At 31.7% G+C, this 23812-nt stretch overlaps 1 protein-coding gene and 1 non-coding gene across 5 annotated transcripts; one reads left to right on the forward strand and one right to left on the reverse strand.

Moving 5' to 3' along the window:
* Positions 1-12263: 12263 nt before the first annotated feature.
* Positions 12264-17684, forward strand: LOC120072198. 4 transcript variants are annotated; one of them, XM_039024607.1, is made up of 8 exons: positions 12264-12415; positions 12541-12610; positions 13537-13655; positions 13957-14039; positions 15167-15288; positions 15906-16070; positions 16247-16340; positions 17144-17568. In XM_039024607.1, the coding sequence occupies exons 2-8, from the start codon at positions 12583-12585 to the stop codon at positions 17328-17330; spliced, it is 798 nt and encodes a 265-aa protein (XP_038880535.1). In that variant the 5' UTR covers positions 12264-12415; positions 12541-12582; the 3' UTR covers positions 17331-17568. The 4 variants fall into 4 exon arrangements, with proteins under 4 accessions (XP_038880535.1, XP_038880536.1, XP_038880534.1 ...); XM_039024608.1 differs by lacking the exon at positions 13957-14039 and having other exon boundaries at positions 12328-12415; positions 17144-17684; XM_039024606.1 differs by lacking the exon at positions 12264-12415 and having other exon boundaries at positions 12422-12610; positions 15972-16070; positions 17144-17684.
* Positions 17685-18295: 611 nt separating this feature from the next.
* TRNAL-AAG lies at positions 18296-18376 on the reverse strand. The gene has a single exon. It is a non-coding gene; the product is annotated as a tRNA-Leu (tRNA).
* Between the last annotated feature and the right edge of the window lie 5436 nt (positions 18377-23812).

The following is a 23812-nucleotide window of genomic DNA, read 5'->3' on the forward strand; positions in this document are numbered from 1 at the left end:
ATATCATATATAGTCGAACTCCCTCTTGTCAATTTGAACATTTCAAACTGACCCAAAAACTGATTCTCAACTTGTATCCAAGCTACTAAGGGGACCTTATGAAGGAACTCTTGAACAAGAGTATCCATGAGCGAGTTCGGATCTTTTCGATTTCATTGTGACCGAATTACCACACATACATTCTAACAAATAGATATGAATTGTAACACTAATTATAGGCATGCTTTAACAATTAAAATACAACAGATTGAGTCGCCTAACTTAATCCAGCGGAAGCGAATTCCTCTACACTTCTTATCACCCAACAATCAGTCGCCTAACAACACCACGATCGTCTACACGAACGACAACGCATAAACAATCAGCAACTGGGGATGACACCACCACTCGAAGCCCTCGGTATTCTCGGAGTGAGAATCCAAATGGTGGACTTTGATGGAATTGGTAGATGGAGGAGAAAAAAATGATCGTGTAGAACGAACAAGCAAGTGGGAGATAGTAGAAGACTATCGTATAGTCGGGTGCTTGTCGTTTAGGAAAAGGTACACGATCGTGTAGGTTTTACTAAGCGATAGTCTAGTAAATAGTAAGCGATCGTTTAGGTTTGCTCGATGCACTAAGCGATCATTTAGAAATCGCATGCGATCGTTTAGTGCGCAGGTGTGCGATCATTTAGGACAATGGGTACTATCGTGTAGGCTCTCAACGTTAAGCGATCGTGAAGTTTTCACACCATGAGCAAATTTTTCGAACTCTTTACAAAATGAAAACAATTTTCATTTTATTCTTCAGTTACAAGAACCGAAATTAATCTTCCCACTTTTACACGATTCAGGAGAAATTCTCGATTAACTATCTCATAACCGCCTATTTAAATAAATAATGAATATAATCATATTATATTCTTAACCTATAGTTTGATATCACATATCTACTATAGTAACTTCTCCTCTACTTGATATAAATCATATTTATATCCAATTTCCTCCAAAATAATGTATCTCATACATTTAGTCAATTATATCATATATAATTAACGAGTTCAATTATATCATATATAATTGAACTCCCTCTTGCCAATTTGAACATTTCAAACTGACCCAAAAACTGATTCTCAACTTTATCCAAGCTACCAAGGAGACCTTATGGACGTGTGACTCGAAGCTCCAATGGTATGTGAATAGCTGACTAAACTCTTTAACCATGAGATCCACCATCCGTTAACTGCCAGACATTCCACTAAAGACCAACAACTGAGCTCTTCTTACCACATATATATTTCTGTGTCCATCGGATATAACCAATCATGAGTACGATGACCCTTCACAGATGCTCGTAAGTATAATTAGGCCAACTTACCGTTTTGCCCCTGTAGTTACATCTCACTCCTTAAGTACCACTGATTTCTCTAATGAATAATACAACATGGTCCAACTATGTGTGAACACCTCTCGGGCCAAGAGAAGGTGTGTGGTGCCACATCTTTCAAGCCCTAGAATCAGCCCTTAAGGAAGCTATCTATCTACTTGCCCCTGCTTTGGGGAAAGAGTGAATTCCATCTTGTGTAGTTGAGTTCCCAGTTCCCAAATCAGATGAACCCCAAAGTGGTAGGTTTGAGTCGGTGAACTGGCCACTCGCACCCATAAAAATTAAAGGACCACCCTCAATGGCAAGAGTTCCTAACTCACTCAGGATTGAGGTCATGTTACCTATAGTCATTCTAGTGAAGTGAAGTCTCTGTCATGAATGGTATTATATAACGAGACATTAACACTTCGTAGTCAGGTCTTATACAAACTCTTTGTATAGGATGCCCCCGCTCACATGTCCCCTACACGAATGATCAGGATCAGACCATTTGTGAAAAGTCACAACACTTATGACTATTCCACAAAGCGAGTCGCATCCGTAGCGTTATCAGGATAATGTTTCCCTCCTATATCCATATACTACAGACTATTTTGGTTATCATTTAAGACATGATCCACTTGTATGTCACCACATACATGCTTAAGTTACATCTAGATAACTAGGGATTTTAGGTTTATTGGTTTGTAGTAAAGCAAATAAAGCAATTAACTGAGCAAAAACAAGAAGTGAAGTAAAATATCATATATTATACATCACAAGCGTTCGTACAAACTGTTTACAAACTACAGGACACGAGACTTTAGGGCATCAACCTCAACACCTTATAGACCTATGGCTCGAAGCTCCAACGGTACGTAAATAACTGGCTAAACTCTTTAGCCACGATATCCACCATCCATTAACTGTCAGATATTCCACTAAAGATCGACAGTTGAACTATTCTTACCATAGATATATTTCTATGTCCATTGGATATAATCAATCATCAGTACGATGACCCTTCACAGATGCTCGTAAGTACAGCTGGGCCAATTTATTGTTTTTCTCCTGTAGTTACATCTTATTTCTTAAGTACCACTGATTCCTCTAATGAACAATACAACATAGTCCTACTATGTGCGAACACATCTTGGGCCATGAGAAAGTGTGTGACGCCACATCGTTCAAGCCCCAGGATCAGCCCTTAAGAGAGAAATCTATGTTTTTACCCTTGCTTCGGGGAAGGAGTGAACTCCATCTTATGAAACTGAGTTCCCAGCTCTCAAATCAGACGAAACCTCAAAGTGGTAAGTTTGAGTCGGCGCTCTGGCCACTCGCACCCATGCAAATCAAAGGACCAGCCTCAATGACAGGAGTTCCCAACTCACTTAGGATTGAAGTCATGTTACCTATGGTCATCCTAGTGAAGTGAAGTATCTGTCATGAATGGAGTTATATGACGAGACGTTAATGACAAGACGTTAACACTTCGTGGTCAGGTCTTATACAAACTCTTTGCATAGGACGCCCCGGTCGCATGTCCCCTACACGAATGATCAAGATCAGACCATCTGTGATAAGTCATAATACTTGTAACTATTCCACAAAGTGGACTGCGTCCATAACATTACCAGAATAAGGTTTCCCTCATATATCCATATATTACAGACCATTTTAATTGTCACTTAAGACATGATCCACTTGTATGTCACTACATACATGCTTAAGTTATATAAAGACAACCAGGGATATTAAGTTTATTGGTTTATGGTAAAATAAAAATATTTATGCAAAGTTAAGAAATGAAGTAAATATCATATATATTATACATCACAAGCGTTCGTACAAATTTGTTTACAAACTACAAGACACGAGACTTTAGGGCACAAACCCCAATAATCTCCCACTTGTCCTAAAGCGAAGTGGGGAATACAAAAACAAGTACAAAACAATAAACTAGGGCATAAAAACCCAATACAATAAAATCTCCCACTTCCCCTAGTCCAGTCGTTGGCAGTCCCGTAGACCTATGCTCTAAAGGTGATCCTCAAACACTGTAGCCGTGAGAGCCTTTGTAAACGGATCGGCAACGTTTTGCTCCGAGGCGATCTTCATGACGATCACGTCCCCTCGATGCACTATCTCGCAGATTAGATGATACTTCCGCTCTATGTGTTTATCGCGCTTGTGACTCCTGGGCTCCTTAGAGTTCGCCACAGCACCACTATTGTCACAATAGAGGGTGATGGGCCTAGACACTGTCTCTTATACACATCTAGATGTGTATAAGAGACAGGTTAAAGCCTTCGTAAATGTGTTTTCCATGCTTGTAACTCCTGGGCTCCTTAGAGTTCGCCACAGCACCACTATTGTCACAATAGAGGGTGATGAGCCTAGACATATCTGGAACAACTCCTAGCTCTATCAAGAAATTCCCGAGCCAGACGATCTCTTTAGCAGCTTCACAAGCCACTACGTACTCGGCTTCTATCGTGGAGTCGGCAATGCACCCCTGCTTAGTGCTCCGCCAAATTACAACTCCTCCGTTAAGAGTAAAAATCGACCCTGAAGTGGACTTTCGAGAGTCCTTATTAGTTTGAAAATCAAAATCCGTGTATCCAGTAAGGAACAAATCCCTAGACCTATATACAAGCATGTAGTCCCTCGTTCTCCGAAGATACTTGAGGATGTTCTTAACTATGGTCCAGTGACCATGGCCTGGGTTAGACTGATACCTACTGACAATTCCTACAGCATAGTAGATGTCTGGCCTAGTGCAGAGCATCACATACATCAAACTACCAACGACATATGCATATGAGATCCGTCTCATCTCCTCAACCTCTCGAGGCGTCTTAGGACACATGTCCTTGGACAAAGTGACTACATACCTGAATGGTAGTAGGCCCCTTTTGGAGTCCTACATCGAGTACTTGAGCAAGATCTCATATCATTGGAACTTTTGATCTATAGGTCCACCAGTTCCCCTTGTTAGCTCACTAGAGGATACTTGAGAGGGATAATTTGAATTGTTCAAATTATTTGAGGAAATTATATATTAATGTGATTAATATATAATTAATTATGGATATGATCTATAATAAAATTAGAAAGTAATATTTGAATAAGATTCAAATTAATTAAATCAAGTGAATTAGATTCACAAAGAATAATTAATAGAGAGATTTTGCACATATACATGAGATGCATATGATAAATTAGATATATACATTGAATTGGGTTTAGCGTATAAGTAGTTATTTGATTATTGTGCAAATCAAAATTAAATAAGTGTTATTTAATTGTGTAAATTAAATAAGTTTTATTTAATTGGACTAATTAATTGAATAAGTGTTATTTAATTAAATGGGTTAATTAATTAAATAAATATTATTTAATTAATTATAGAAAAGGAAAATATATTGGGAAAGATGCTTGATCCTTCTTTATATAAAAACCTCTCCATGGCCCTTTGGGAATGCACTGAGTTCACAATTCTCATTGCAGATAAACTCTGACAATACACAACTCCTTAGTGTCATTGTGCAGAATTTTCTCTAGCCATAAATCCTCTCTACTCTCCAAAACCTTATTCTCCTCTCCCCCTCCCAATAGTTGGATACCACCTATCCTCTATTGGAATCCCAGAGAATAACGAGGTAACTATCGTGGTAGTATTTGAGATCGCTTAAGGAGTTGTTCGTGATTAAGACCAGTTGAAGATCCTTTCTTTGGAGCCTTGGAGAGGATTGTTCGTGGCACTTGAGGAATCTATAAAGGTAAGAACCGTCCTAATCTTTTCCTTAATGCATGTTAATTTACATGTGTTTATTCTATTCCGTCTAGTTTAACGATTTTGTTTATTGTAAAAATCGAAATCGAATCGCGGGATGCAAGGCGATCTCACACGAGAATACTTCTGCTGCGGAATTCGATCCCCTACACGAGCAACTATTACAGACAATTTCCACTTACCATCATAAAAGGTATGTCGAAATCCTTCTTGATCAATGACATTTGCAGACAACAAGTAAGGCATAAATTATGAATATGGCGTACATTCTTTAATGTAAGCATGCACCCAACACTTGTCTTCACATGAATATCACCTAACCCAACTATGTTCGCTGAGCTCTCGTTTCCCTCTTCTTACTACCAAAATCACAAGATTGATAGTTCATGAAATACTCTCTTTTAGGAACACAATGGTATGAAGCACCTGAATCTACCACCCACTTTGTGTTTGAACCTTTTACATGGTGACATTCACTGGTTGTACAAATCAAGGTGACAACATTATCATTCTGAGAAATAGTTGCTGTAGTATTTTAATCATCTTTCTCTTTTTGTGAGTCTTGCTTCTTACTTTATTCTTTCTTCCAATAATAGCAAGACATTTTTATATGGTTAGGCTTGTTACAGTAATGACATGTCCTAGTCTCTTTGTCTTTAGACTTAGACCTCCCTTTTGAGTTATCAGGGTCTTTAGGTCCCTTACTCTTGTTTTTTCCATGATTCTCAGCAACAAGAGCATGTGAATTATCAACTCCCATCTCTTTTTTTCTTATCTCTTCATTGAACATGTTTTGTTTGATAACATCCAAAGACAAAACATCTTCTGGAGTAGAGTTACTAATAATCACAACCAGGGTTTCCCAACTGTCCAGCAAAGAACTCAACAAGAACAAAGTCTGCAATTTATCATCAAAATCAATCTTCATAATAGCTAGGTTATTAATAATATCCTGAAAATCACTCAAATGCTCAGAAATAGACTTCCCGCCCTTCAATTTCAAATCAACAAGTTGCTTGATTAAAGAAGTTTAATTAAATAATTATTTAGTTTTGGTTTCTATATACAAAATTGGTAAATCAAACACATTCATTTAACTTTTAGACATTAATTATTCTACATATCCAAACACAGACATTAATTATCCCACGTTTAAAACTCAGACATTTGAATCTCACACATTTAATATCTATACTCATAAACAATATCTGCGATCCAAATGGCCTCTAGGATTTCACTCATACTTTACAATAAGATTGAAAGTGACCTTAAATATTATAGAAAAGGGTCCAATAAACTTGTACATATTGAAAATAAACATAATATAAAATAAGTTAACATGCCATTTTAGTCCACATACTTTCCGGTCGATTAAATTTTAGTTTTTGTAATTTTAATTATTCAATCTTAGTCGATGTGTTTTCAATAAATCTTAAATTTTGATTTCAATTTTTATCTAATAGCATTTTTATTATAAAATTCAAAAAGTTATTCACGTATTATATATTTCCTTGCATGAAAGTTTATTATTATTATTTAACCAATATAAGTAAAAAATAATTGTGAGAGACTAAATTAATATTTCAGATTTGTTGAAAATACAAGAATAATATTGAACAAATGAAAGTACATAAGCTAAAATTAACTAAACTTCAAAATATAGGGACCAAAATGATTTTTGAATTTATAAAATATTATAATACATAAAATTTAAATAAACGATTTAAAAAATAATAATGTCATATGTTTCAATTTGAATCGCATTACAATATTATTTGATTGGTCCAAGTTCATAAATTTTTAACGTTAAGGTACACAGAAAAGCTTCCTTCAAAGATTTTGACCAATCGTTGGAGCTTTGAATAAAGTCAAAACAGAATTATTTTATCTCTCTTTCCCAAAATAGCCCATTAATATTCACCAATGTCCTTTCAAAATAATGAAAACAATTTTTCCAATGATATTCTCTTGATAATTTAATTTTTATCGCTATAAGTGTGAAACGAGATTTTTGAAAAAAATTAATTCGTGGAATCTAAATTCTGTATTTATATTAATTTTAGTATAATGTGTATACAATCTTTAATATTTGATCATTTGATGCTTCTTCTCAAAAAGTAAAGTTTAATTTTTATTTAATGATCGACCTTTGGACTTGATGATCTTTTCGGATAATCGATATTTGAACTTGACAATTGTCTTAGAGGATTGACCTTTGGGCTTGGTGATCTTCTTGAAATATCGACCTTTGTGGTTGGTGAACTTTTGAAGGATCGACCTTTGAGCTTGATGATCTTATTGAAGGATTGACTTTTGTGCTTGATAATCTTCTTAGAGGATTAACCTTTGTACATGATGTTCTTGGAGGATCGACCTTTGGGCTTGATAATCTTCTTAGAGAATCGACTTTTGGGCTTATTGATCTTGTTGATTGGTTTGGATTAGCTTCTTGCTTGTTAATCGGTTTGGATCGACCTTTGACTTGTTAATCGACTTGGATCGACCTTTGGAGCTTCTAGCTTCAAGAACTTCAGAAAGTCTTCTAATCTTCTCTAAGCCTTCTAAGTTTTAGACTTTAGACCTTCAGGAGAGCAAGAGTTGATCTTTGAAACTTTAGTTTGTCTTCTGATCTTCAAAGTTTTGAGGGAGTTGTATGTTCTTTAGATCTTTAGAACTTCAATATTTGAATCTTCGGAGCTTTGGAGCTCCAGTTCTTCCAACCTCCCCTAAAATGAAGGGCTAAAACCTCTATTTATAGAAGTTTTTCATGGATCTAATATGGGTTTAGGCCTAATTGCTTTTGGACATGGACCCAAACTTTTCTAATTTGATTCAAATTTACACCATGAGCTTGAATTTGGTTGGACTTTAGAACCAAGTGACTTTAATTACTTGACTCGATCCAATTCATAATTCCATAGTAGAATTGAGTTTTCATTGTGATGATGTGACAATTTGTAAATAACCTGAATTTTCATTCAATAATAGGTTATTGGTGAAATTATATAAAATACATAGGGTTGTTTCTATTTTTGAACTTTGAGGGCTTTTAAAAAAACCCTTTGGGTGAGTTTAATTTTTAGGTTAGAATAAGATAAGAATCAATGAGACAACCAATATACAAAAGTTGAAATATAGACCTACGTCATTTACGATATCATCCACATAAATTTATGTGATTTAAATGCCTTTTAACGACGACTTTTGAGATGAATTAAATTGTAACAATCTTAATATTTTATATAGTTGGAAGTAATACCATGTGCGTCTTCTACTTTTTATACATTAGTTGTCACGTCAATTTTCATCATTTGTTTGAACGTAAAAGATTTTTTTTCATTTGAATGGTTTCAAAATTTAGAAATAAAAATGAATTTTTTGGTATAGGGGCAAAATTAAAACATATCCCAAAATATAGGGTATCGACAAATATAGTAAGGTTAACAAATAATTTGTGTTTCTAAGCTTTCATAGAAGTAACGATTTTGTTTGAAATAATTTAGTCATTGTATTTTCAATTTTGTATCAATCTAGTCCTTGAATTACCACATAACAGTTTAGTCTTTATACTTTTAAATATGTAACAATTTAATCTCTACAACGAAAAATATATCTGAACAAAAAGTAATTGCTCATTTTATGTAATATTTTTTCTTATAAAGTTCTTAAACTAACGTGGAAGACATTTTATTAAATTTTAATAATATTTTTCACAATGAAAACTAAATTGTCACAAATTGTATTTAAGAGACTTAATTATTATTTATCGAAGTATGGGACTAAAAGTTATAAGTTTAAAAATAGAGTGACTAAGTCGTTATAAACTAAAATGTAGGGACTAAATTCTCAATTAACAACAATTAGAAACATTTTTTGGAAAAGAAATTCCTTAAGTCCTTAGGTTTTGAGTCTAGTTTCCATTTTATCCCTAAATTTCAAAATTTTACACTTCTATTCCTAAGTTTTGAGTTTAATTTATATTTGTCATTTGGTCCATAAGTTTTCAAAATGTTACATTTTTACCATTGAGTTTCGAGTTTACTTTTCATTTGGTCTATATATTTCAATATCCTACACTTTTACCCTCGAGTTTTTACTAAGGCTTACTTTGGTCTTTGGTATTAAGTTTTAGTTAATTTATTTTAAACTAATTATGAATTGAAAATTTAAAATTATTTAACAGTGATGAAAAATTAATGAAAACTATTTAATTTCACTTGTTTTAATACGTTTAAATTAATTAATAGACAAAGACATTAATATTGAGGATAGAAAATACGGAAGTAGAACTCAAAGATCAAATAAAAGTAAAATTCAAAATCTGATTTTTCATGTTTTCAGATATATATTTGTTAGCTAATTTCAAAAATTGTTAACTAATTTAAACAAGGGAAATTACATTGGATACCAAATTAATATTATATTTTAGCATTCATATCATCAACTTTTAAAATTTTGTACTTATGGTAAAATCTTAAAAGTTAAAATAAAATTTTGGTAGTATCTTAGATTTTATATTTGATTTTTTAATTATTCCAAAACTGTCCTCAAAATTAAATCTTGATTCATGATTTTGTCTTCTCCCCGTTTTTCCTTATACGTTTGAATCCTTCATCTCTCTCAAAAAACAAGCCTTAAAATCACATTCCAAATTCTTTTGATTCATGATTTCTCTCATTGCACTCTCACGTTGAAGATTTCTTTTGATTTCGATTTCATATTGGTTTCGATTTCAGCAATTGGAGACTTCTTGAAGCCGATTTCTCTATTTTACGGTCTGTGTTTGATTTTTTTTTTTTTGCTTGAAGTTCGCCCTCTCCTTCTCATTCACGATTACACGTTAATAATTTTTATTTTGAAATCAATCTTTTACTAGTTTAGATTTTGTCATCCAAGATTTCTTAAAGCCGAATTCTCTATTTTCAATGGTTTGTATTCGATTTTTTACTCGAAGATCCTTTGTAGATTATATTGATTTTTCTTGTTTTCATAATTGATTCTGTGTTTAGATTTGTATTTGATTTATTTATTTGAGATGAAAGTTTGTTCGATTGTTTCCTTGAAGTTCCTCCTCACTTGTAGTTCGATTATTCTTGTTTTCAATATCATTTTTTGTTTAATTTTGTATTTGATTTCCTTTTTGAGATCAGATAATTTGTTCGATTGTCTCCTTGAAATTCATTCTTTTGATACTTAGTACTCTGTGATTTATATCTGGTTAGAAAGGGAAAAAAATGATAAGATTGTCTTCTAGATTCAAACTACAAAACTCGACCTCTTGTACACAGGAACTGGATACAAAGACTAACCTGCAATGAAAATTTTTCCAACAAATTCCACCACACTGTTGTCACCCACCCAGATGTACATCCAAATACAAACCTACCCATAGAATAATACCAACTCTGAGTTAAGTTCAACACATAACATGATTCAACAAAATCCCTCCTCAAGAATTTGAATATAAGGAATGTTACGAAATTGATAATTAAAGAACACAAAAAGGAACGGATAGATAGAGAAGATCGACACATAGATATATGTGGTTCATTAGAGAGAATGTTTTCAGAAAATTACATCTTCTAGGGTTAGAGAGTTTATATAGGGCATTACTTTAAACCGTAGGGTCATAATCGTAAATAATTATAAATAAATAAATAGGCTAAATACGAAGCGCCAACAAACAGATTTAAGACATTTTAACAAGGAATTCTCTCATCATTTCAAAATAATATTTGAAATTGGTAGCTAAGAGTAATGGTATTAAAAATACTTGTATGAGTTATATTACATTATTGATTGAAATGTAAAGTGTTATGAGTTTATCTGTTGGCAGACTTCTTGTCTGTGCATTAAAACAATCGAGGAAAAACCACCAATCATAAAGCAATATCATAAGCTAATTATTGTTTTTTGATTACATCCCAAGCCAAATGGAAGGCAAATAAATAGTAATTGATATCATTAATAATCAGCATCAGATTGTAATCAAACAATAATAAGATAAAAATTAGTATTATTGATAAGCAATATCAAATAGTAATCAGACAACAATAAGATAGTAATTGATATAATTAACAATAAGAGAACAATCAATATCGGACGATGATTAAACAACAATTAGCTAGTAAATCAATATAATTAATAATTAATATCAGACAAGAGACTGGCAATCAGATGATAAATAGATCAAAATCAGACGCAATCAACATTTTTAATTGTGAGAGCATTTTGGTCATTCGACTATTTTAATTGGGTTGGGTTTGGGTTGGACTTGTTATTTTATCATTTCTCAAAATCTATATCGATAGATATGGGCATAATTTCACTATTATTTTAGGATAGCCTTGCAATGCCCTTTAAAATAACATATTTAGATTGTATTTATACTATATCTACAAATTATAAAACTAGTTGTAGTTATCCACTAAATATTATTTAACAATAAACTATTATTAATTTATTTATGAATATTATTTATGTTAAATTTTTTTATAATAATTATTTTGTAATATTAAATAGTTTATAACACACAAAATACATATTTTACTTTTTTTAAAATAAATTTAGTTTATAATATAATATAATGTATTTCTAAATGTTTTTATTTTTATTTATTATAATTCTGCATCTTAAAACTTAAAATTCAAAATTCAAAATTTGAATTCGATAAAAATATAAAAAACGTTGTTTCCTTCTCCTCATCAGAAATGAGTGTTATTGGTGTTGTAAGGCGATGCGATTCCCGTGTCTCGTCACTTTGACCCCCAGTTCCATGCTCTCGCTCTTCATGGCCTAAAAATCAATAGAATATCTGTGTATCAGGAAGAGAAAGCATATCAAGCCCAATATTGAGATTGAAGACTAATATGTAGGACCTTTACTACTACGATGTCTCGAGATCTTGAGTTCTTTCCTTCAATTGACTTGTATTAGTAGAGAGTTTTCATCTTGAGTCCTAATCGGGGAATCCTAACCCATTCGGGACGGGACCTGTCCCTGTGAGAAAATTGGACATCTCTACATGATACGTTATTATTTGGTGTACACAGGCCATGTCCATGCTCCCCTTCTGTTTTTTTTTTATTATTAATTTTGTTTTTAAAATACAGCACGTAAAAATTTTAAATGGGGAGCTCCAATTTTTTTTCCTATAAATAAAACAAAGAAAAAAGAAAAAAAAAGTCTTGATCCTTTCTCTCTCCCTTCTCGTCTCCAATTGTGTGGTGTTGTTAAGTGGAACCAAAGAAATAGCTTCGACGGCAAAGACGAGTAAGTTTCACTTTCATCTTAAAATACTCGGTGTATAAATGGAAGCACTGATCTGTAATTTTCTTCCGGCCACAATTTCACGAATCCGTAAATCTTCTCCTCTGCTCGCGTCTCCTTTTCCGCAGGTTCGTTTCCTAGGTTGTCGGAGCTTCGGAAGAACCCTAAAGATGGCCCACTCTGATGCTCAAACTCCCGGTAACGAAACCCTCTTACTTTCCCACGATGTAGTAGCAAAGACACCCCACCAGTGCATTTTTAAACCCCCATCGATTCGCTTCTTTACTATATTCAAATCTGTTCAAAATTTATCTTCATTTTATTATTGACATGGAGAGGATGGCAATAAAGTGATGAGTTGAAGCTTTTGATGATCATAACCTAAGAAAGCACGGATATATATACAAAATAGAGACATGGCAACACATCATTTTTTAAAATTTAAGACACGAACACGACAAGGACACCTTAAAAATATAAATTATTTTTAAATATGGATGAAATTCAAAGTTAATGAGTTTATGCATTTATATGCTGAAAAAATTAGTTTGATGTATTTCACTATCAAATTATTATTTTTGTCATATATGTGTCTATTTAGTATAGAAATATACTTGGGTGTAGCTCGGACTACACCTATCTTTGCGTAGTCCACCAATTGCCTAATTAAAATTGCCATGTACTACACCATCATTACTCTTTAGTATATTCAACAAGTGTTCAATGCATGTTTAACAAATGTTGGTTCTATTTTGACTTTGTATAACTAGTGTCTGACATGTCTATTACGCTAATAAGTATCCGGTACGTGTCCGATGCAGATACGTTAACCAAACTAAAGTATTTGTGCTTCTTAGATCATAACTAACCAATAGAGCATGAACCTAGAGTTATGTCTCTAGACTTGTTTTGATTAAAGAGTTATTACTGCACTTTGCTGTTTGTGAAATATGAGGTACCTTTATCGATGCCAATTGCAGATGGCATGTTAAAACAAATATTGACAAGTAATGATGAAAACCAGGCTTAAGCAATTGTTACAATTTGTATTACAATAATGTTGACCTATAACTTATGATTATGCATATGCAACATAATACTAACATGGGAATTGAACTTCTCAGTGGCTCAGCATCAGAAAGTTATAGTACACAACAAAAATGGTGAAAAACTTGTGGGCATACTTCATGATACAGGGTCAGCGGACGTTGTTATTTTGTGCCATGGTTTTCGTTCGAACAAGGTTGGCTTAAGGACTTGTAATACATTTTTCTAAGTTCGGCTAATTTTGGAACCACGCCATCCAATTTGTTTTTGCTCTTCCATTTAAAATTTGAATTCTTTGAAGTTCGTATATGCATAGCTAGGCTTGTATATGCATAGCTAGGCTCTACTTTTATGAATATAATGTGTTTCCAACTCAATTCATTTCTAATTTTTCAACCATCAAACTATTGACTTTGGTGATTACAACTCGGTGATCCAACTTTCTTACGTCGCTTCATCTTGATAAAGCAATAAAAGCTTATGGTTTCTATTTTCAGGAAAATGATATAAGTGTAAACCTTGCTAAGACATTAGAAAATGAAGGAATCAGTGCCTTTCGTTTTGACTTTTCTGGAAATGGGTAAGGCAGGTGTATTTTTAATGTAATATTTTCATGTTCTTCCCACGTACTGTCTAGAATAGCATTAGATTTAATTTAATGTCTCTTGTAATTCTCAGATAAGTCTTGTTCTTTTGGATTGGAATCCTTTATTGCTTAGCTAGTATATGCTTGAACTCCTCTCAGTGGGCCCCCCTTTATGTCCTACCTTAAAAGCTCAGTTTCTCCTTAAGAAAATATATATTGTCAGTTATCCATGATTTTTCCTGCAATAATTTTATCATTTTGAATGCTTCTTGTTCGCCTAAGTAAAATGGGGCAGGACTATGGAATAACTATAAGGAAAAGAACTTAGCACTTGTTATTTTTGGTAAGGTACTTAAAAGCAGTTTATTGTGTTGACAGCTGAACATTTTTCAACTTTGTATCATCAATCATTTGTAATTTAACCTAAACATTTTTTATTTGGATTTTTTTTCTAGAGGAGATAATATAGAAGATATAATAAACCGTAAATGTTCAAACTCCCCCTATTTCGTTAATTAATAAATAATTAATGAAATGTTTCTTATTTTTTTTTTTAAAAAAAAAGAAAAAAAAGCGTAAATGTTCAAAAGTGACCTTGAGGCCAAGTTGTCATGCTCTATGCATTCTTTCGATGCCCTTTAGGGTAGTCATTGACATTTTTGTTATTCATTATGTTAGCACCGTAGTTATTCATGGGCTATGGTAGATCAGCAAAAGAGAATCTATCGGTAATTGAAATTTTCTAAAATAGGAAGGTCAGATGGCGTTTGAATTATTACTACTATGGCAATCCTATGAGGATTATGGTTTGAGAGGAATAATACATACACAGTTCAATGAGAAGAAGACAATGTGGAAAAAGGCATTTGGTATGGCTGACCATTGTTCTTCCTGGTGTTCTTTATGTCTTTTTGTAATTATACTCAAGTAGAATCAGATTGGGGTGGTTTTTTGTAAGCTCTTAAGTGGTAACGGGAGTATGTTGTTTTACTATATATATTTGCTACATGAATCAAAATGTTCCTTGTTTCAAAACAATCTATTGGCCGTGAATGGAGTTCTGTGAACTTTTACATCAGACCTCTTCTCAAGCTGCTTTACGTGTGAATGTTGTCTTACAGGGAAAGCGAAGGTACATTTAAATATGGTAACTATCATGGAGAGGCTGATGACTTGCATGCCATAATCCAATATTGGCGTGCAGCAGGTCGTGTCATAAGTGCAATTCTTGGGCACAGCAAAGGTTGGCAGTTCCTTCTAAGCTGTAGATAATATTTGATGCCAAAATTATATTTACTGTATATTGTTAGCCTCCACCTCAATTTCCTTCAGAAGAAGAGAGCTAGATTGGGATTAATTAATTACATTTTTATCCTATATGCTAGGAATTGAATGATAGTTCTATAATGCATCTATCTGGTGGAATATGTTTTTATAATAGTTTGATTCCAGGCCCTTAGAAAATAAGAGGGAAAGGCTATGAAGGCACTGCCAAAATACTGGGACTAGGTTTTATTGGCTTTTTAAATTTTCAATCCATTAGGGGATGCTCAATGCTCATGTTGCAAACAAAGTGGCAGCCTGTGGGTTAGTATTGTTCGACAATGTCAATGGTATTATGATCGTGGAGTTCCTCCTCAATCCGCTTCGTTGGGAGAAGGGTCGTGTTTAATGGTTTGTTAGGGTGTGTCCGACCTTTGCATCTCTAAATCAAGAATCTTTACATTTTTTGATGACTCGTTTCGTTATAGTATGTTTAACAGAATATGGAATACTCGTGTTCTAGTATCTGTTGCTAAATTAACAGTGTCTGTAATTTCTTTCAAATAAATGCTTTAATTATGAATAAATTAAATGCAGGGGGTGATGTGGTGCTTTTATATGCTTCCAAGTATCACGATATCAGTTTTGTTATCAACGTTTCAGGACGTTATGATCTGAAAAAAGGTATAAAAGAACGCTTAGGGGATGATTTTATGGAAAGAATTGAAAAGGAAGGATACATTGATGTCAAGAAAAAGCAAGGTATCTATATTGCAGTTATTTTTAAAATTCTGTGTTGAGTTATTCTCCAGTCATATATTTTCTGCAGTTCAACTTTAATTCTCATAAAATTTTAATTGTGTATATCCATATTTATAAAAACACTTTCCCTGCATGTTTAAATCAATATTTGGTTAATACTGTATGTATTCTTTTAGGAGCAGTAGAATACCAAGTGACATGGGAGAGCTTGAAGGATCGCCTAAACACTGATATGCATGAAGCTTGTCTTCTTATTGACAAAGAATGCAGGTAAGAGAGAGTCAATCAATTTTCTCTACACCCCCTGAAAAATACCTTTTTAGTCTCTAGATTTTGGGTCTAGTTTCCATTTAGTCCCTAAGTTTTAAAATGGTTAAACTTGTAGTGTTTAAGTTTTGAGTTTGATTTCAATTTAGTCCTTAAGTTTCAAAATGTTCAATTATATCTTTGACATTTCCGTTTTGTTTCAATTTGATTTTTAGGTTTTAAAATTATTTACTTTTCTAACTTTTAATTTTTCATTAATTACTCACTTTCAGTCTTTGGTGTTAATGCCTATTAAAAATAATTGAAATAATAATTTACTTTGGTTCATATTACTAAATTACATAAATTTAGTATTAATTTACCAAACACTGTAACTAGTTTTTTCTAATTTAAAATTAAAATTTTTCAAACACTATTATACTCCCTCCCACAATTGATTTTTCTAAAAATATAACTATCAGCGATTACTGGAAAAGTTGCAGCAATCACAAATTAAGTTGTAGGCTGACTTGTTAGGTCACGCTGGCCCAAATAATTGGCAGGGGATTCGTTTTTCCCTTTTGTTTTGCTATATACATGTTCACTCTTCCTCTGTTCTATAAGATAAACTAAATGATAGGAAAAGTTTAAAAATATGATCGGTATTGGATTTCTTTTGTGAAATAATTCTAGAAAGTTTGCATATCTTGTTGTGATGAGGCAAATATATCTAGACTCTATTGAATCTGTTAATTTTTTTTTCCTCTTTTCCAAACTATCTGATTGATGAGGAAATTCCCAACTGATGAAATGATGATATTTGATAGGGTATTCACAATACATGGATCTGCTGATGAAATAATCCCTGTCGAAGATGCATTAGAGTTCGATAAAATCATACCGAACCATAAATTACATGTCGTAGAAGGTGCTAATCATTGTTACACCTCACATCAAACAAAGTTAGCCTCAATTGTCTTGAATCTCATTAAAACCGGCCTTCTTCCCAATTGATGGTCCTTGAGTAAAGTTCTTTCAGTCTCCAACATACAGATTTCTGATGGATCTTTTATTAGACATGTCCATAAACAGTTCAAGTTCAACTGAATTCTATTTTTGCCTTTTGATTGGTTATGGTGCCATTTTTTTGGAGGGGCTGAATTTTATTAGCTATATGGAGTAGTGGATTGAAAACATTGCATTTTAGAGAAAGTTTTCTAGAAAAAGGGTCCTTCATGGAATCATTCTTGAAGGTTGATCTCTAGCCTTTTTATTATTAAACTGTATTTCATATTCCTTTTTACTTTGAATGGCAATTTCTGTGTATCTAAATTTCAAATTGAGAATAAAAATGCTCTTTTGAGTAAAGTGCAATTCTTCTTTGCTAGATATGTGCTTTTGTTTATTGAAATAATCACTAAAAGCAATGAAATAGCTTGATTCGAAATTGAAGTCTTTGAATTCTTAATTTATTATACCAAAACGAATTTGAACCTTTTTGGTTTTCTTCAACTGGTAAAGTTGGCCTACCCTACCATGGACAATTTTTTACATTAATTTTCAGCTTTTATTAAATAGATAGATAGATGAATAATACACTTTTTGGGTAATTTTTGCACAAGTCCAGTAAATTTTCAGTTTTTTTTTTTTTAAATAGATAGATTAATAATACACTTGTTTCTTTTTTTTTTTTTTTTTTGGTAATTTTGGCATAAGTTCAGTAGAAGTATTTTTGAAAAAATCACACCATAACACTTGGTTTGAGGTTATTGAAATTTGGGCAAATTCTTTTAGCAAAGCTTTAAGCAATGCAATAGTCATTTCTATTTATGTAAAGAAGCAAGAGATTTAAGGATTTAAAATTTGGATTAAATTGCCAATTTGGTAGAGAAAATTTAGTTTCTATGTTTTGATAAAATCTTCACAAATGTGAGGATTTTATGATAAGAAATGTGTACGAGGCTTTAAAATATATATAATGTTGAGAGTGGGATTTGAACCCACGCCCTTTCGGACCAGAACCTTAATCTGGCGCCTTAGACCAACTCGGCCATCTCAACTTCCTGTTATTGAAAAGCTAAAATGTCAAATAATAAAGCAGTTTATTATTAATATAAAATCAAATTAAATATTGTTTACTACTCTTTATCTTATTTTATTAATATAAAATCAAATTAAATATTGTTTACTACTCTTTATCTTATTTTATTAATATAGTAATCTTAATAGATGATGATCGTACAAACAATTATAGGTAAAGAATTATATGCCATATTTATTCTACTCGGTTAAAAAAAAAACATGTGCAATGCACATGAGAGCTCATAGTTCTAATTGAAAGAAAAAAATAAAAAATAGTGTAAAAATCCAAAATTTGTTGTTATATAAGTTAATTTAGAATAAATTTAAAATGTGTTGCATGTAGTTTCAGAAATTTAAAATGTAATTTTATAAGGTAATGTTGAAAATTTGAGTGATTATATTTTATGTTGAGTTCAAATGGTAAATATTTGACATGAAATTAAAAAATAATAAAAGAAATAAAAATGATTAAAAGAGACTACATAGATGATTAAAAATAATAGTACATGGAACCTATGAAGCACGAATACGTGAAGGAACAGATGGAATCTGTAAGAGATACGTACATGATACAGATTCTTCCAAATACGCCTTGGATACATGTCAGATAAGTCTTTTAGCATATATGTTTTTTTTTTTTTTTTTTTGGATATGCGTATCTTGTGAAAAGATATGTCCATAGACATACTGCTATATTTTTTTAGGTTCAAATAAGGAAAAAAACTATCGACATATCAAAATTTTCAAAAAAGAAAAAGAAACGGAACAAATCCTAGGAAATTGACGAATCGCCATATCCGATCATATCCGTATCGCATATCTGTATCTGTATCTATGCTTCTTAGCATAGAACGCAATTGAATTTGATAAATGAGTGACATAATATGATAGTTTATTACCCCAAAGAAAAGTCTTTGGTATTCTTCAAGGAGGAAAAACGAAATAAGTGTTTTAATAAACTAGATTTTTATCATATGAGGATATCTAGGCACATTTCTCACGGTCAAAGTTTGATGTTTTCACCAACCATTTGGATTATTGCGTTTATACGTGAATGGATGAGTTGAGATTTGCAATCACATCCATTCAAACATTCATGTCCTACTAGCAAACATTACAACTATTCAATACCCTTCTCTAGGGGTATTCATGGGTTTGATTGAGTTGGGTTGAAAGACTTTTTAGACCCAACCCAATTATTCGGGTTGTAAATTTTTTCAACCCAAATAACCTTTATTAAAAAATGAACCCAACCCAACCAACCATGAAATATTTGGGTTGGGTTGATTCGGGTTAATCAGGTTATTTATTTAAAATTTTATTCTAAAAAGAAGCAAAACACAAATATGTAAAAGTCTAATTTAATTATTTTCATATATTAAATTAAGATTAACAACTCAATTTCAATTTATATAGTGAAAATTTTCTTTCTAAAGGGTAAATAAACTAGTTTTAAGAGTTGTTGAAGAATAAATTATTCAAAAAATATTGGAATTAAATAAAATTAAAATCAATATATGTATAAATAATTGTGTTATAAGTAAGAAAAAAATATATTTTAAAGTTAATAATAAATTTGGATTGGTTTGGGTTATATTTGGTGAACCCATGAACCAACCCAACCTATAAAATTTTCATTTATTTGAACCCAACCCAACTCAAATGAGTTGATAATCCAACCCAAACGGCAGGGTTGATCGATTTTTTCGGGTCATCGGATTTTTTGAACAACCCTACCCTTCTCTCAACGAATACCTCAACTCGAAGAGTCATCTTCTATTAGCAACTATTGAAGGGTAAAATATAAATTTATTAAAATTATAAGGGTAAAAGAGTAAAACAAAGATTCTCTATTCCTCGATGACCCCTTGAAATTTAAAAGTTTTGAAAAAAAAACATTAAAAAATGTTAAAAACACACACATAAATGATTAAAATTAAAATACACATAATGCAAGTGAAATGAAAAGTTGTAAATTAAAATTGTGATAAATAAGTGGTATGATAAGATGGTTTATTATTTCATGAGTAAATCTTTAGTGTTCCTAGAAAAGATTGATTCCGAGAGAAAAAGAAATAAATAAATAAGTATTTAATAAATAGGACATTCATTATAGGATAATCTCATTATAAACATTTTAGGGACATCTCTTTACCATTGGAGTGTAATTCAACATTAATTCAATAAATATATAAAAAGTAGAAAAGCGTGCCTATGTGTTTTATATTCCTTACCAAATCAATGGTTTTATTGTGGGAAGAGTGATGCCTATAGACATGTTTAAAACATGTACGCTGCATTCATCAATCTCAATCTTTACAAATTTCACTATCATTTTCATGTAAACTTGTTGAAGGAACAAGATAAGGGGTGGTGGGCTTAGTAGGGCTCGAACCTACAATATAACTGTTATGAGTGGTACGTTTCAACCTTAAGCTGTTAGAGACGGAAGCGGCAAATAGCACCGAAAACTCAATATTGCTATTACAAGAATAGGAAATCCCGAACTATCTATGGGGTATTAGGTATAAAAATTTGGATATTTGTAGACGAGCAATAATAAGCCCTTACTCAACTTGTGTTTACGTTTTATTCATTGATCGACCAAAATAAAATTTATTTTAAGGTTCTCACACTAACATGACAAAGCATGCGTTCGCGTGCATTTTTGATGTAGTTGCAATCCTTATCACCAGTGAGTATTTCGAGAATGGGTAGGCGGTAGTTGAAAGAGCTACTTGAAAGCTTGACGAACAAGTAAAATTGCGTACTATCTTAGTTTTCCTTTGAGACTTTGACATACACAAAAAAATAGCAATACATTAGTTTAAATGGAAAACTGAAATAAGAGAATAAGCAACATCATACTCCATAATTCAAGATGTTTTTTACTCATGCACTCCAAAATAGTAAATTAAAACTTTGATTAATAAATGTCATTGTAAGATAATTCATTATCTGATGGGTGATTCTATGAAAAAATGATTTTTGGAAAAAAAAAAAAGAACGAAAGGGATATTTAATCAATTGAACTTTAATTATAGGAGAATCTCTTTATAAAGAATATTTTAGGCACATCCCTACTGATAGATCGTGATGTTTCACATCTACGATTTGAATCGCGCCCATATACGAACAGATGTGTCAATTCAATGTATAACCACCTTTATTTAAACAGTCATGTCTCCCAGTATAATGTGCAACTATTCGATGAAGAGCAAAATAGAAATTTATTAAAATTGTAAAGACAAAAGAGAGAACTAAAGATTCTCCTTTATAGCCTCATTCATACATAGTATAGTTTGATATGATATATAGTAACAAATGAATATGCTAACATTACTAACCTGGTAAATTAAAGATAGACTTAATAGTACTGTATGATATATTACAAAATTCTATCGATGAAATATATTCATCAATAATAGATTGGTATAAATTCACCGAAACATGTCCTCACCAAAATTAAAATATGGAAATTCATAGTTCAAGCCCTTACTTAAAAAAAAAAAAAAAAAAAAAAAAAAAAAAAAAAACTTCTCTTTGATCTTTCATTGATTTTATTTTTCCAATTTTTGAGTTTTATGTTCTTTTAGTACCGTTGATTTTTCTCTTCGAAAATTTTCTCAATCGCATCTTAGATTGCATCTATTTTTATGCAGTTTAAATGTTCAATAGCTAATTATTTTCGAACAAAGTTTTCTTTTTTTTTTTTAAAAAAAAGATATATATTTCTTTTTAATGTTCAGGATTGAAAGGAAGCATGGACATCCAAGTACTTGTCAATTGTCATAGTTATCTTTTTCTTTATGTATGTATAACTGTCATAAGTATCTTTTTTTTTTATTACATATTTGACATATATTAAATTTCTAATATAAATATAATATTTTTTAATAGTGTTACTATGAAAATATTATAATTTTTTTTTATAGTATTTGATATTAATGGTAATAATTATTTGTCATTAGTGTTTGATGTTAAAATACACCTGAATGCCATAAAAATGTGGTCATCAGGAAATAAATTTTCTTACTAAAGCTCGTTGTAAATGGATACACTTGAGGCTCCAAAGTTTTAAATCAATATGTTAGAGAAGACATTTTTCTATATTTCGGATATGCTTTTGCAGTAGCAATATCGAAAGAAATATTTTAAAAGTATTATGCATTCATCTAATGTCTTCTCGTGGTTGAATAAAATAACGAAAAATTGATTAAAAAAACATGAATCTCAGCCAACTAGAGCAACAATATTCCCTGAAGTGAATGTTGTAAATTTTAATAATCGTGGATGAAAAATCATGAATTTCGACCAAATGGAACAACAATATTCCCTGAAGTGTTGTGAGTTTTAATAATAATCGTGGTCGAGGTCATGGCCGTGATAGAGGAATAAATAATTATTATTTTCATGGTGGTCGTTCTAATCATTCAAATTTCAAAAGCAACACACAAAATGATGATCATAACGGAAAATTTTCACAAGATAAGAGTTCAAAAAGTGTTGAAAATAAATGCTTCTAATGCGGAATGATTGGGCATTGGTCACATACCTATTGTACGACAAAACACTTAGTTGATCTCTATCAAGCATCCCTGAAGGAAAAAGAAAAAAATGTGAAAGAAAATTTTGAAAAGAGAAAAATGTGGAAACAAATTTTGCATACCAGAATAATGACATATTTAACCTATCCCATATGACAAATTTGGATGTGACTGACTTTTTTGAATCCCTTAAAGAGAAAATCGATAGAATTGATGGAACATTAAGTGTTTCCTTTGACTTTAAAAATATCTAGACTTAATGTTATTTTTTTTTATTCATCTCCATGTTTTTTCCTCTTAATAGATGTCAACATTTGTATATTCCAAATGTTGTTTTTCTTATTGTAATTTTTTTCTTTTAATGAAGAAACTTGGATCATTTTCATATGTTGGGTGACTAAAAAAATGACTAAAGAAGTTCTATATCTGACAGACAGTGCTATTACATATATAATACTTCCAAGTAGAAAATATTTTTCCAAACTAACAATACTGGAAGCAAAAGTCAATACGATATCAGGTTCTGCAAACCTGATTGAAGTTTTTAGAAAATGAAAAATTATTTTGCCTAAATGAACAAAATTTACAATTGACAATGTATAGTTCTCTTGTCAATAAAAAAGAAGTCTACTTAGTTTTAAAGATATACGTTGCAGTGGTTATCATATTGAGATTGATAGAAAAAATAACATGGAGCATCTTTATATCATATCTATTGTCTCATATGAAAAACATATATTAGAAGATTTGCATATTTTATCTTCTGGATTATATTATACTCATATATGAGTAATTGAAACATATGCAACAATGAACCTCAAGTTAATGGATCCAGACATATTTACAATTTGGCATGATCGATTGGGT

This window comes from Benincasa hispida, chromosome 2 (assembly GCF_009727055.1).
Source record: "Benincasa hispida cultivar B227 chromosome 2, ASM972705v1, whole genome shotgun sequence".
Lineage (NCBI taxonomy): Eukaryota > Viridiplantae > Streptophyta > Magnoliopsida > Cucurbitales > Cucurbitaceae > Benincasa > Benincasa hispida.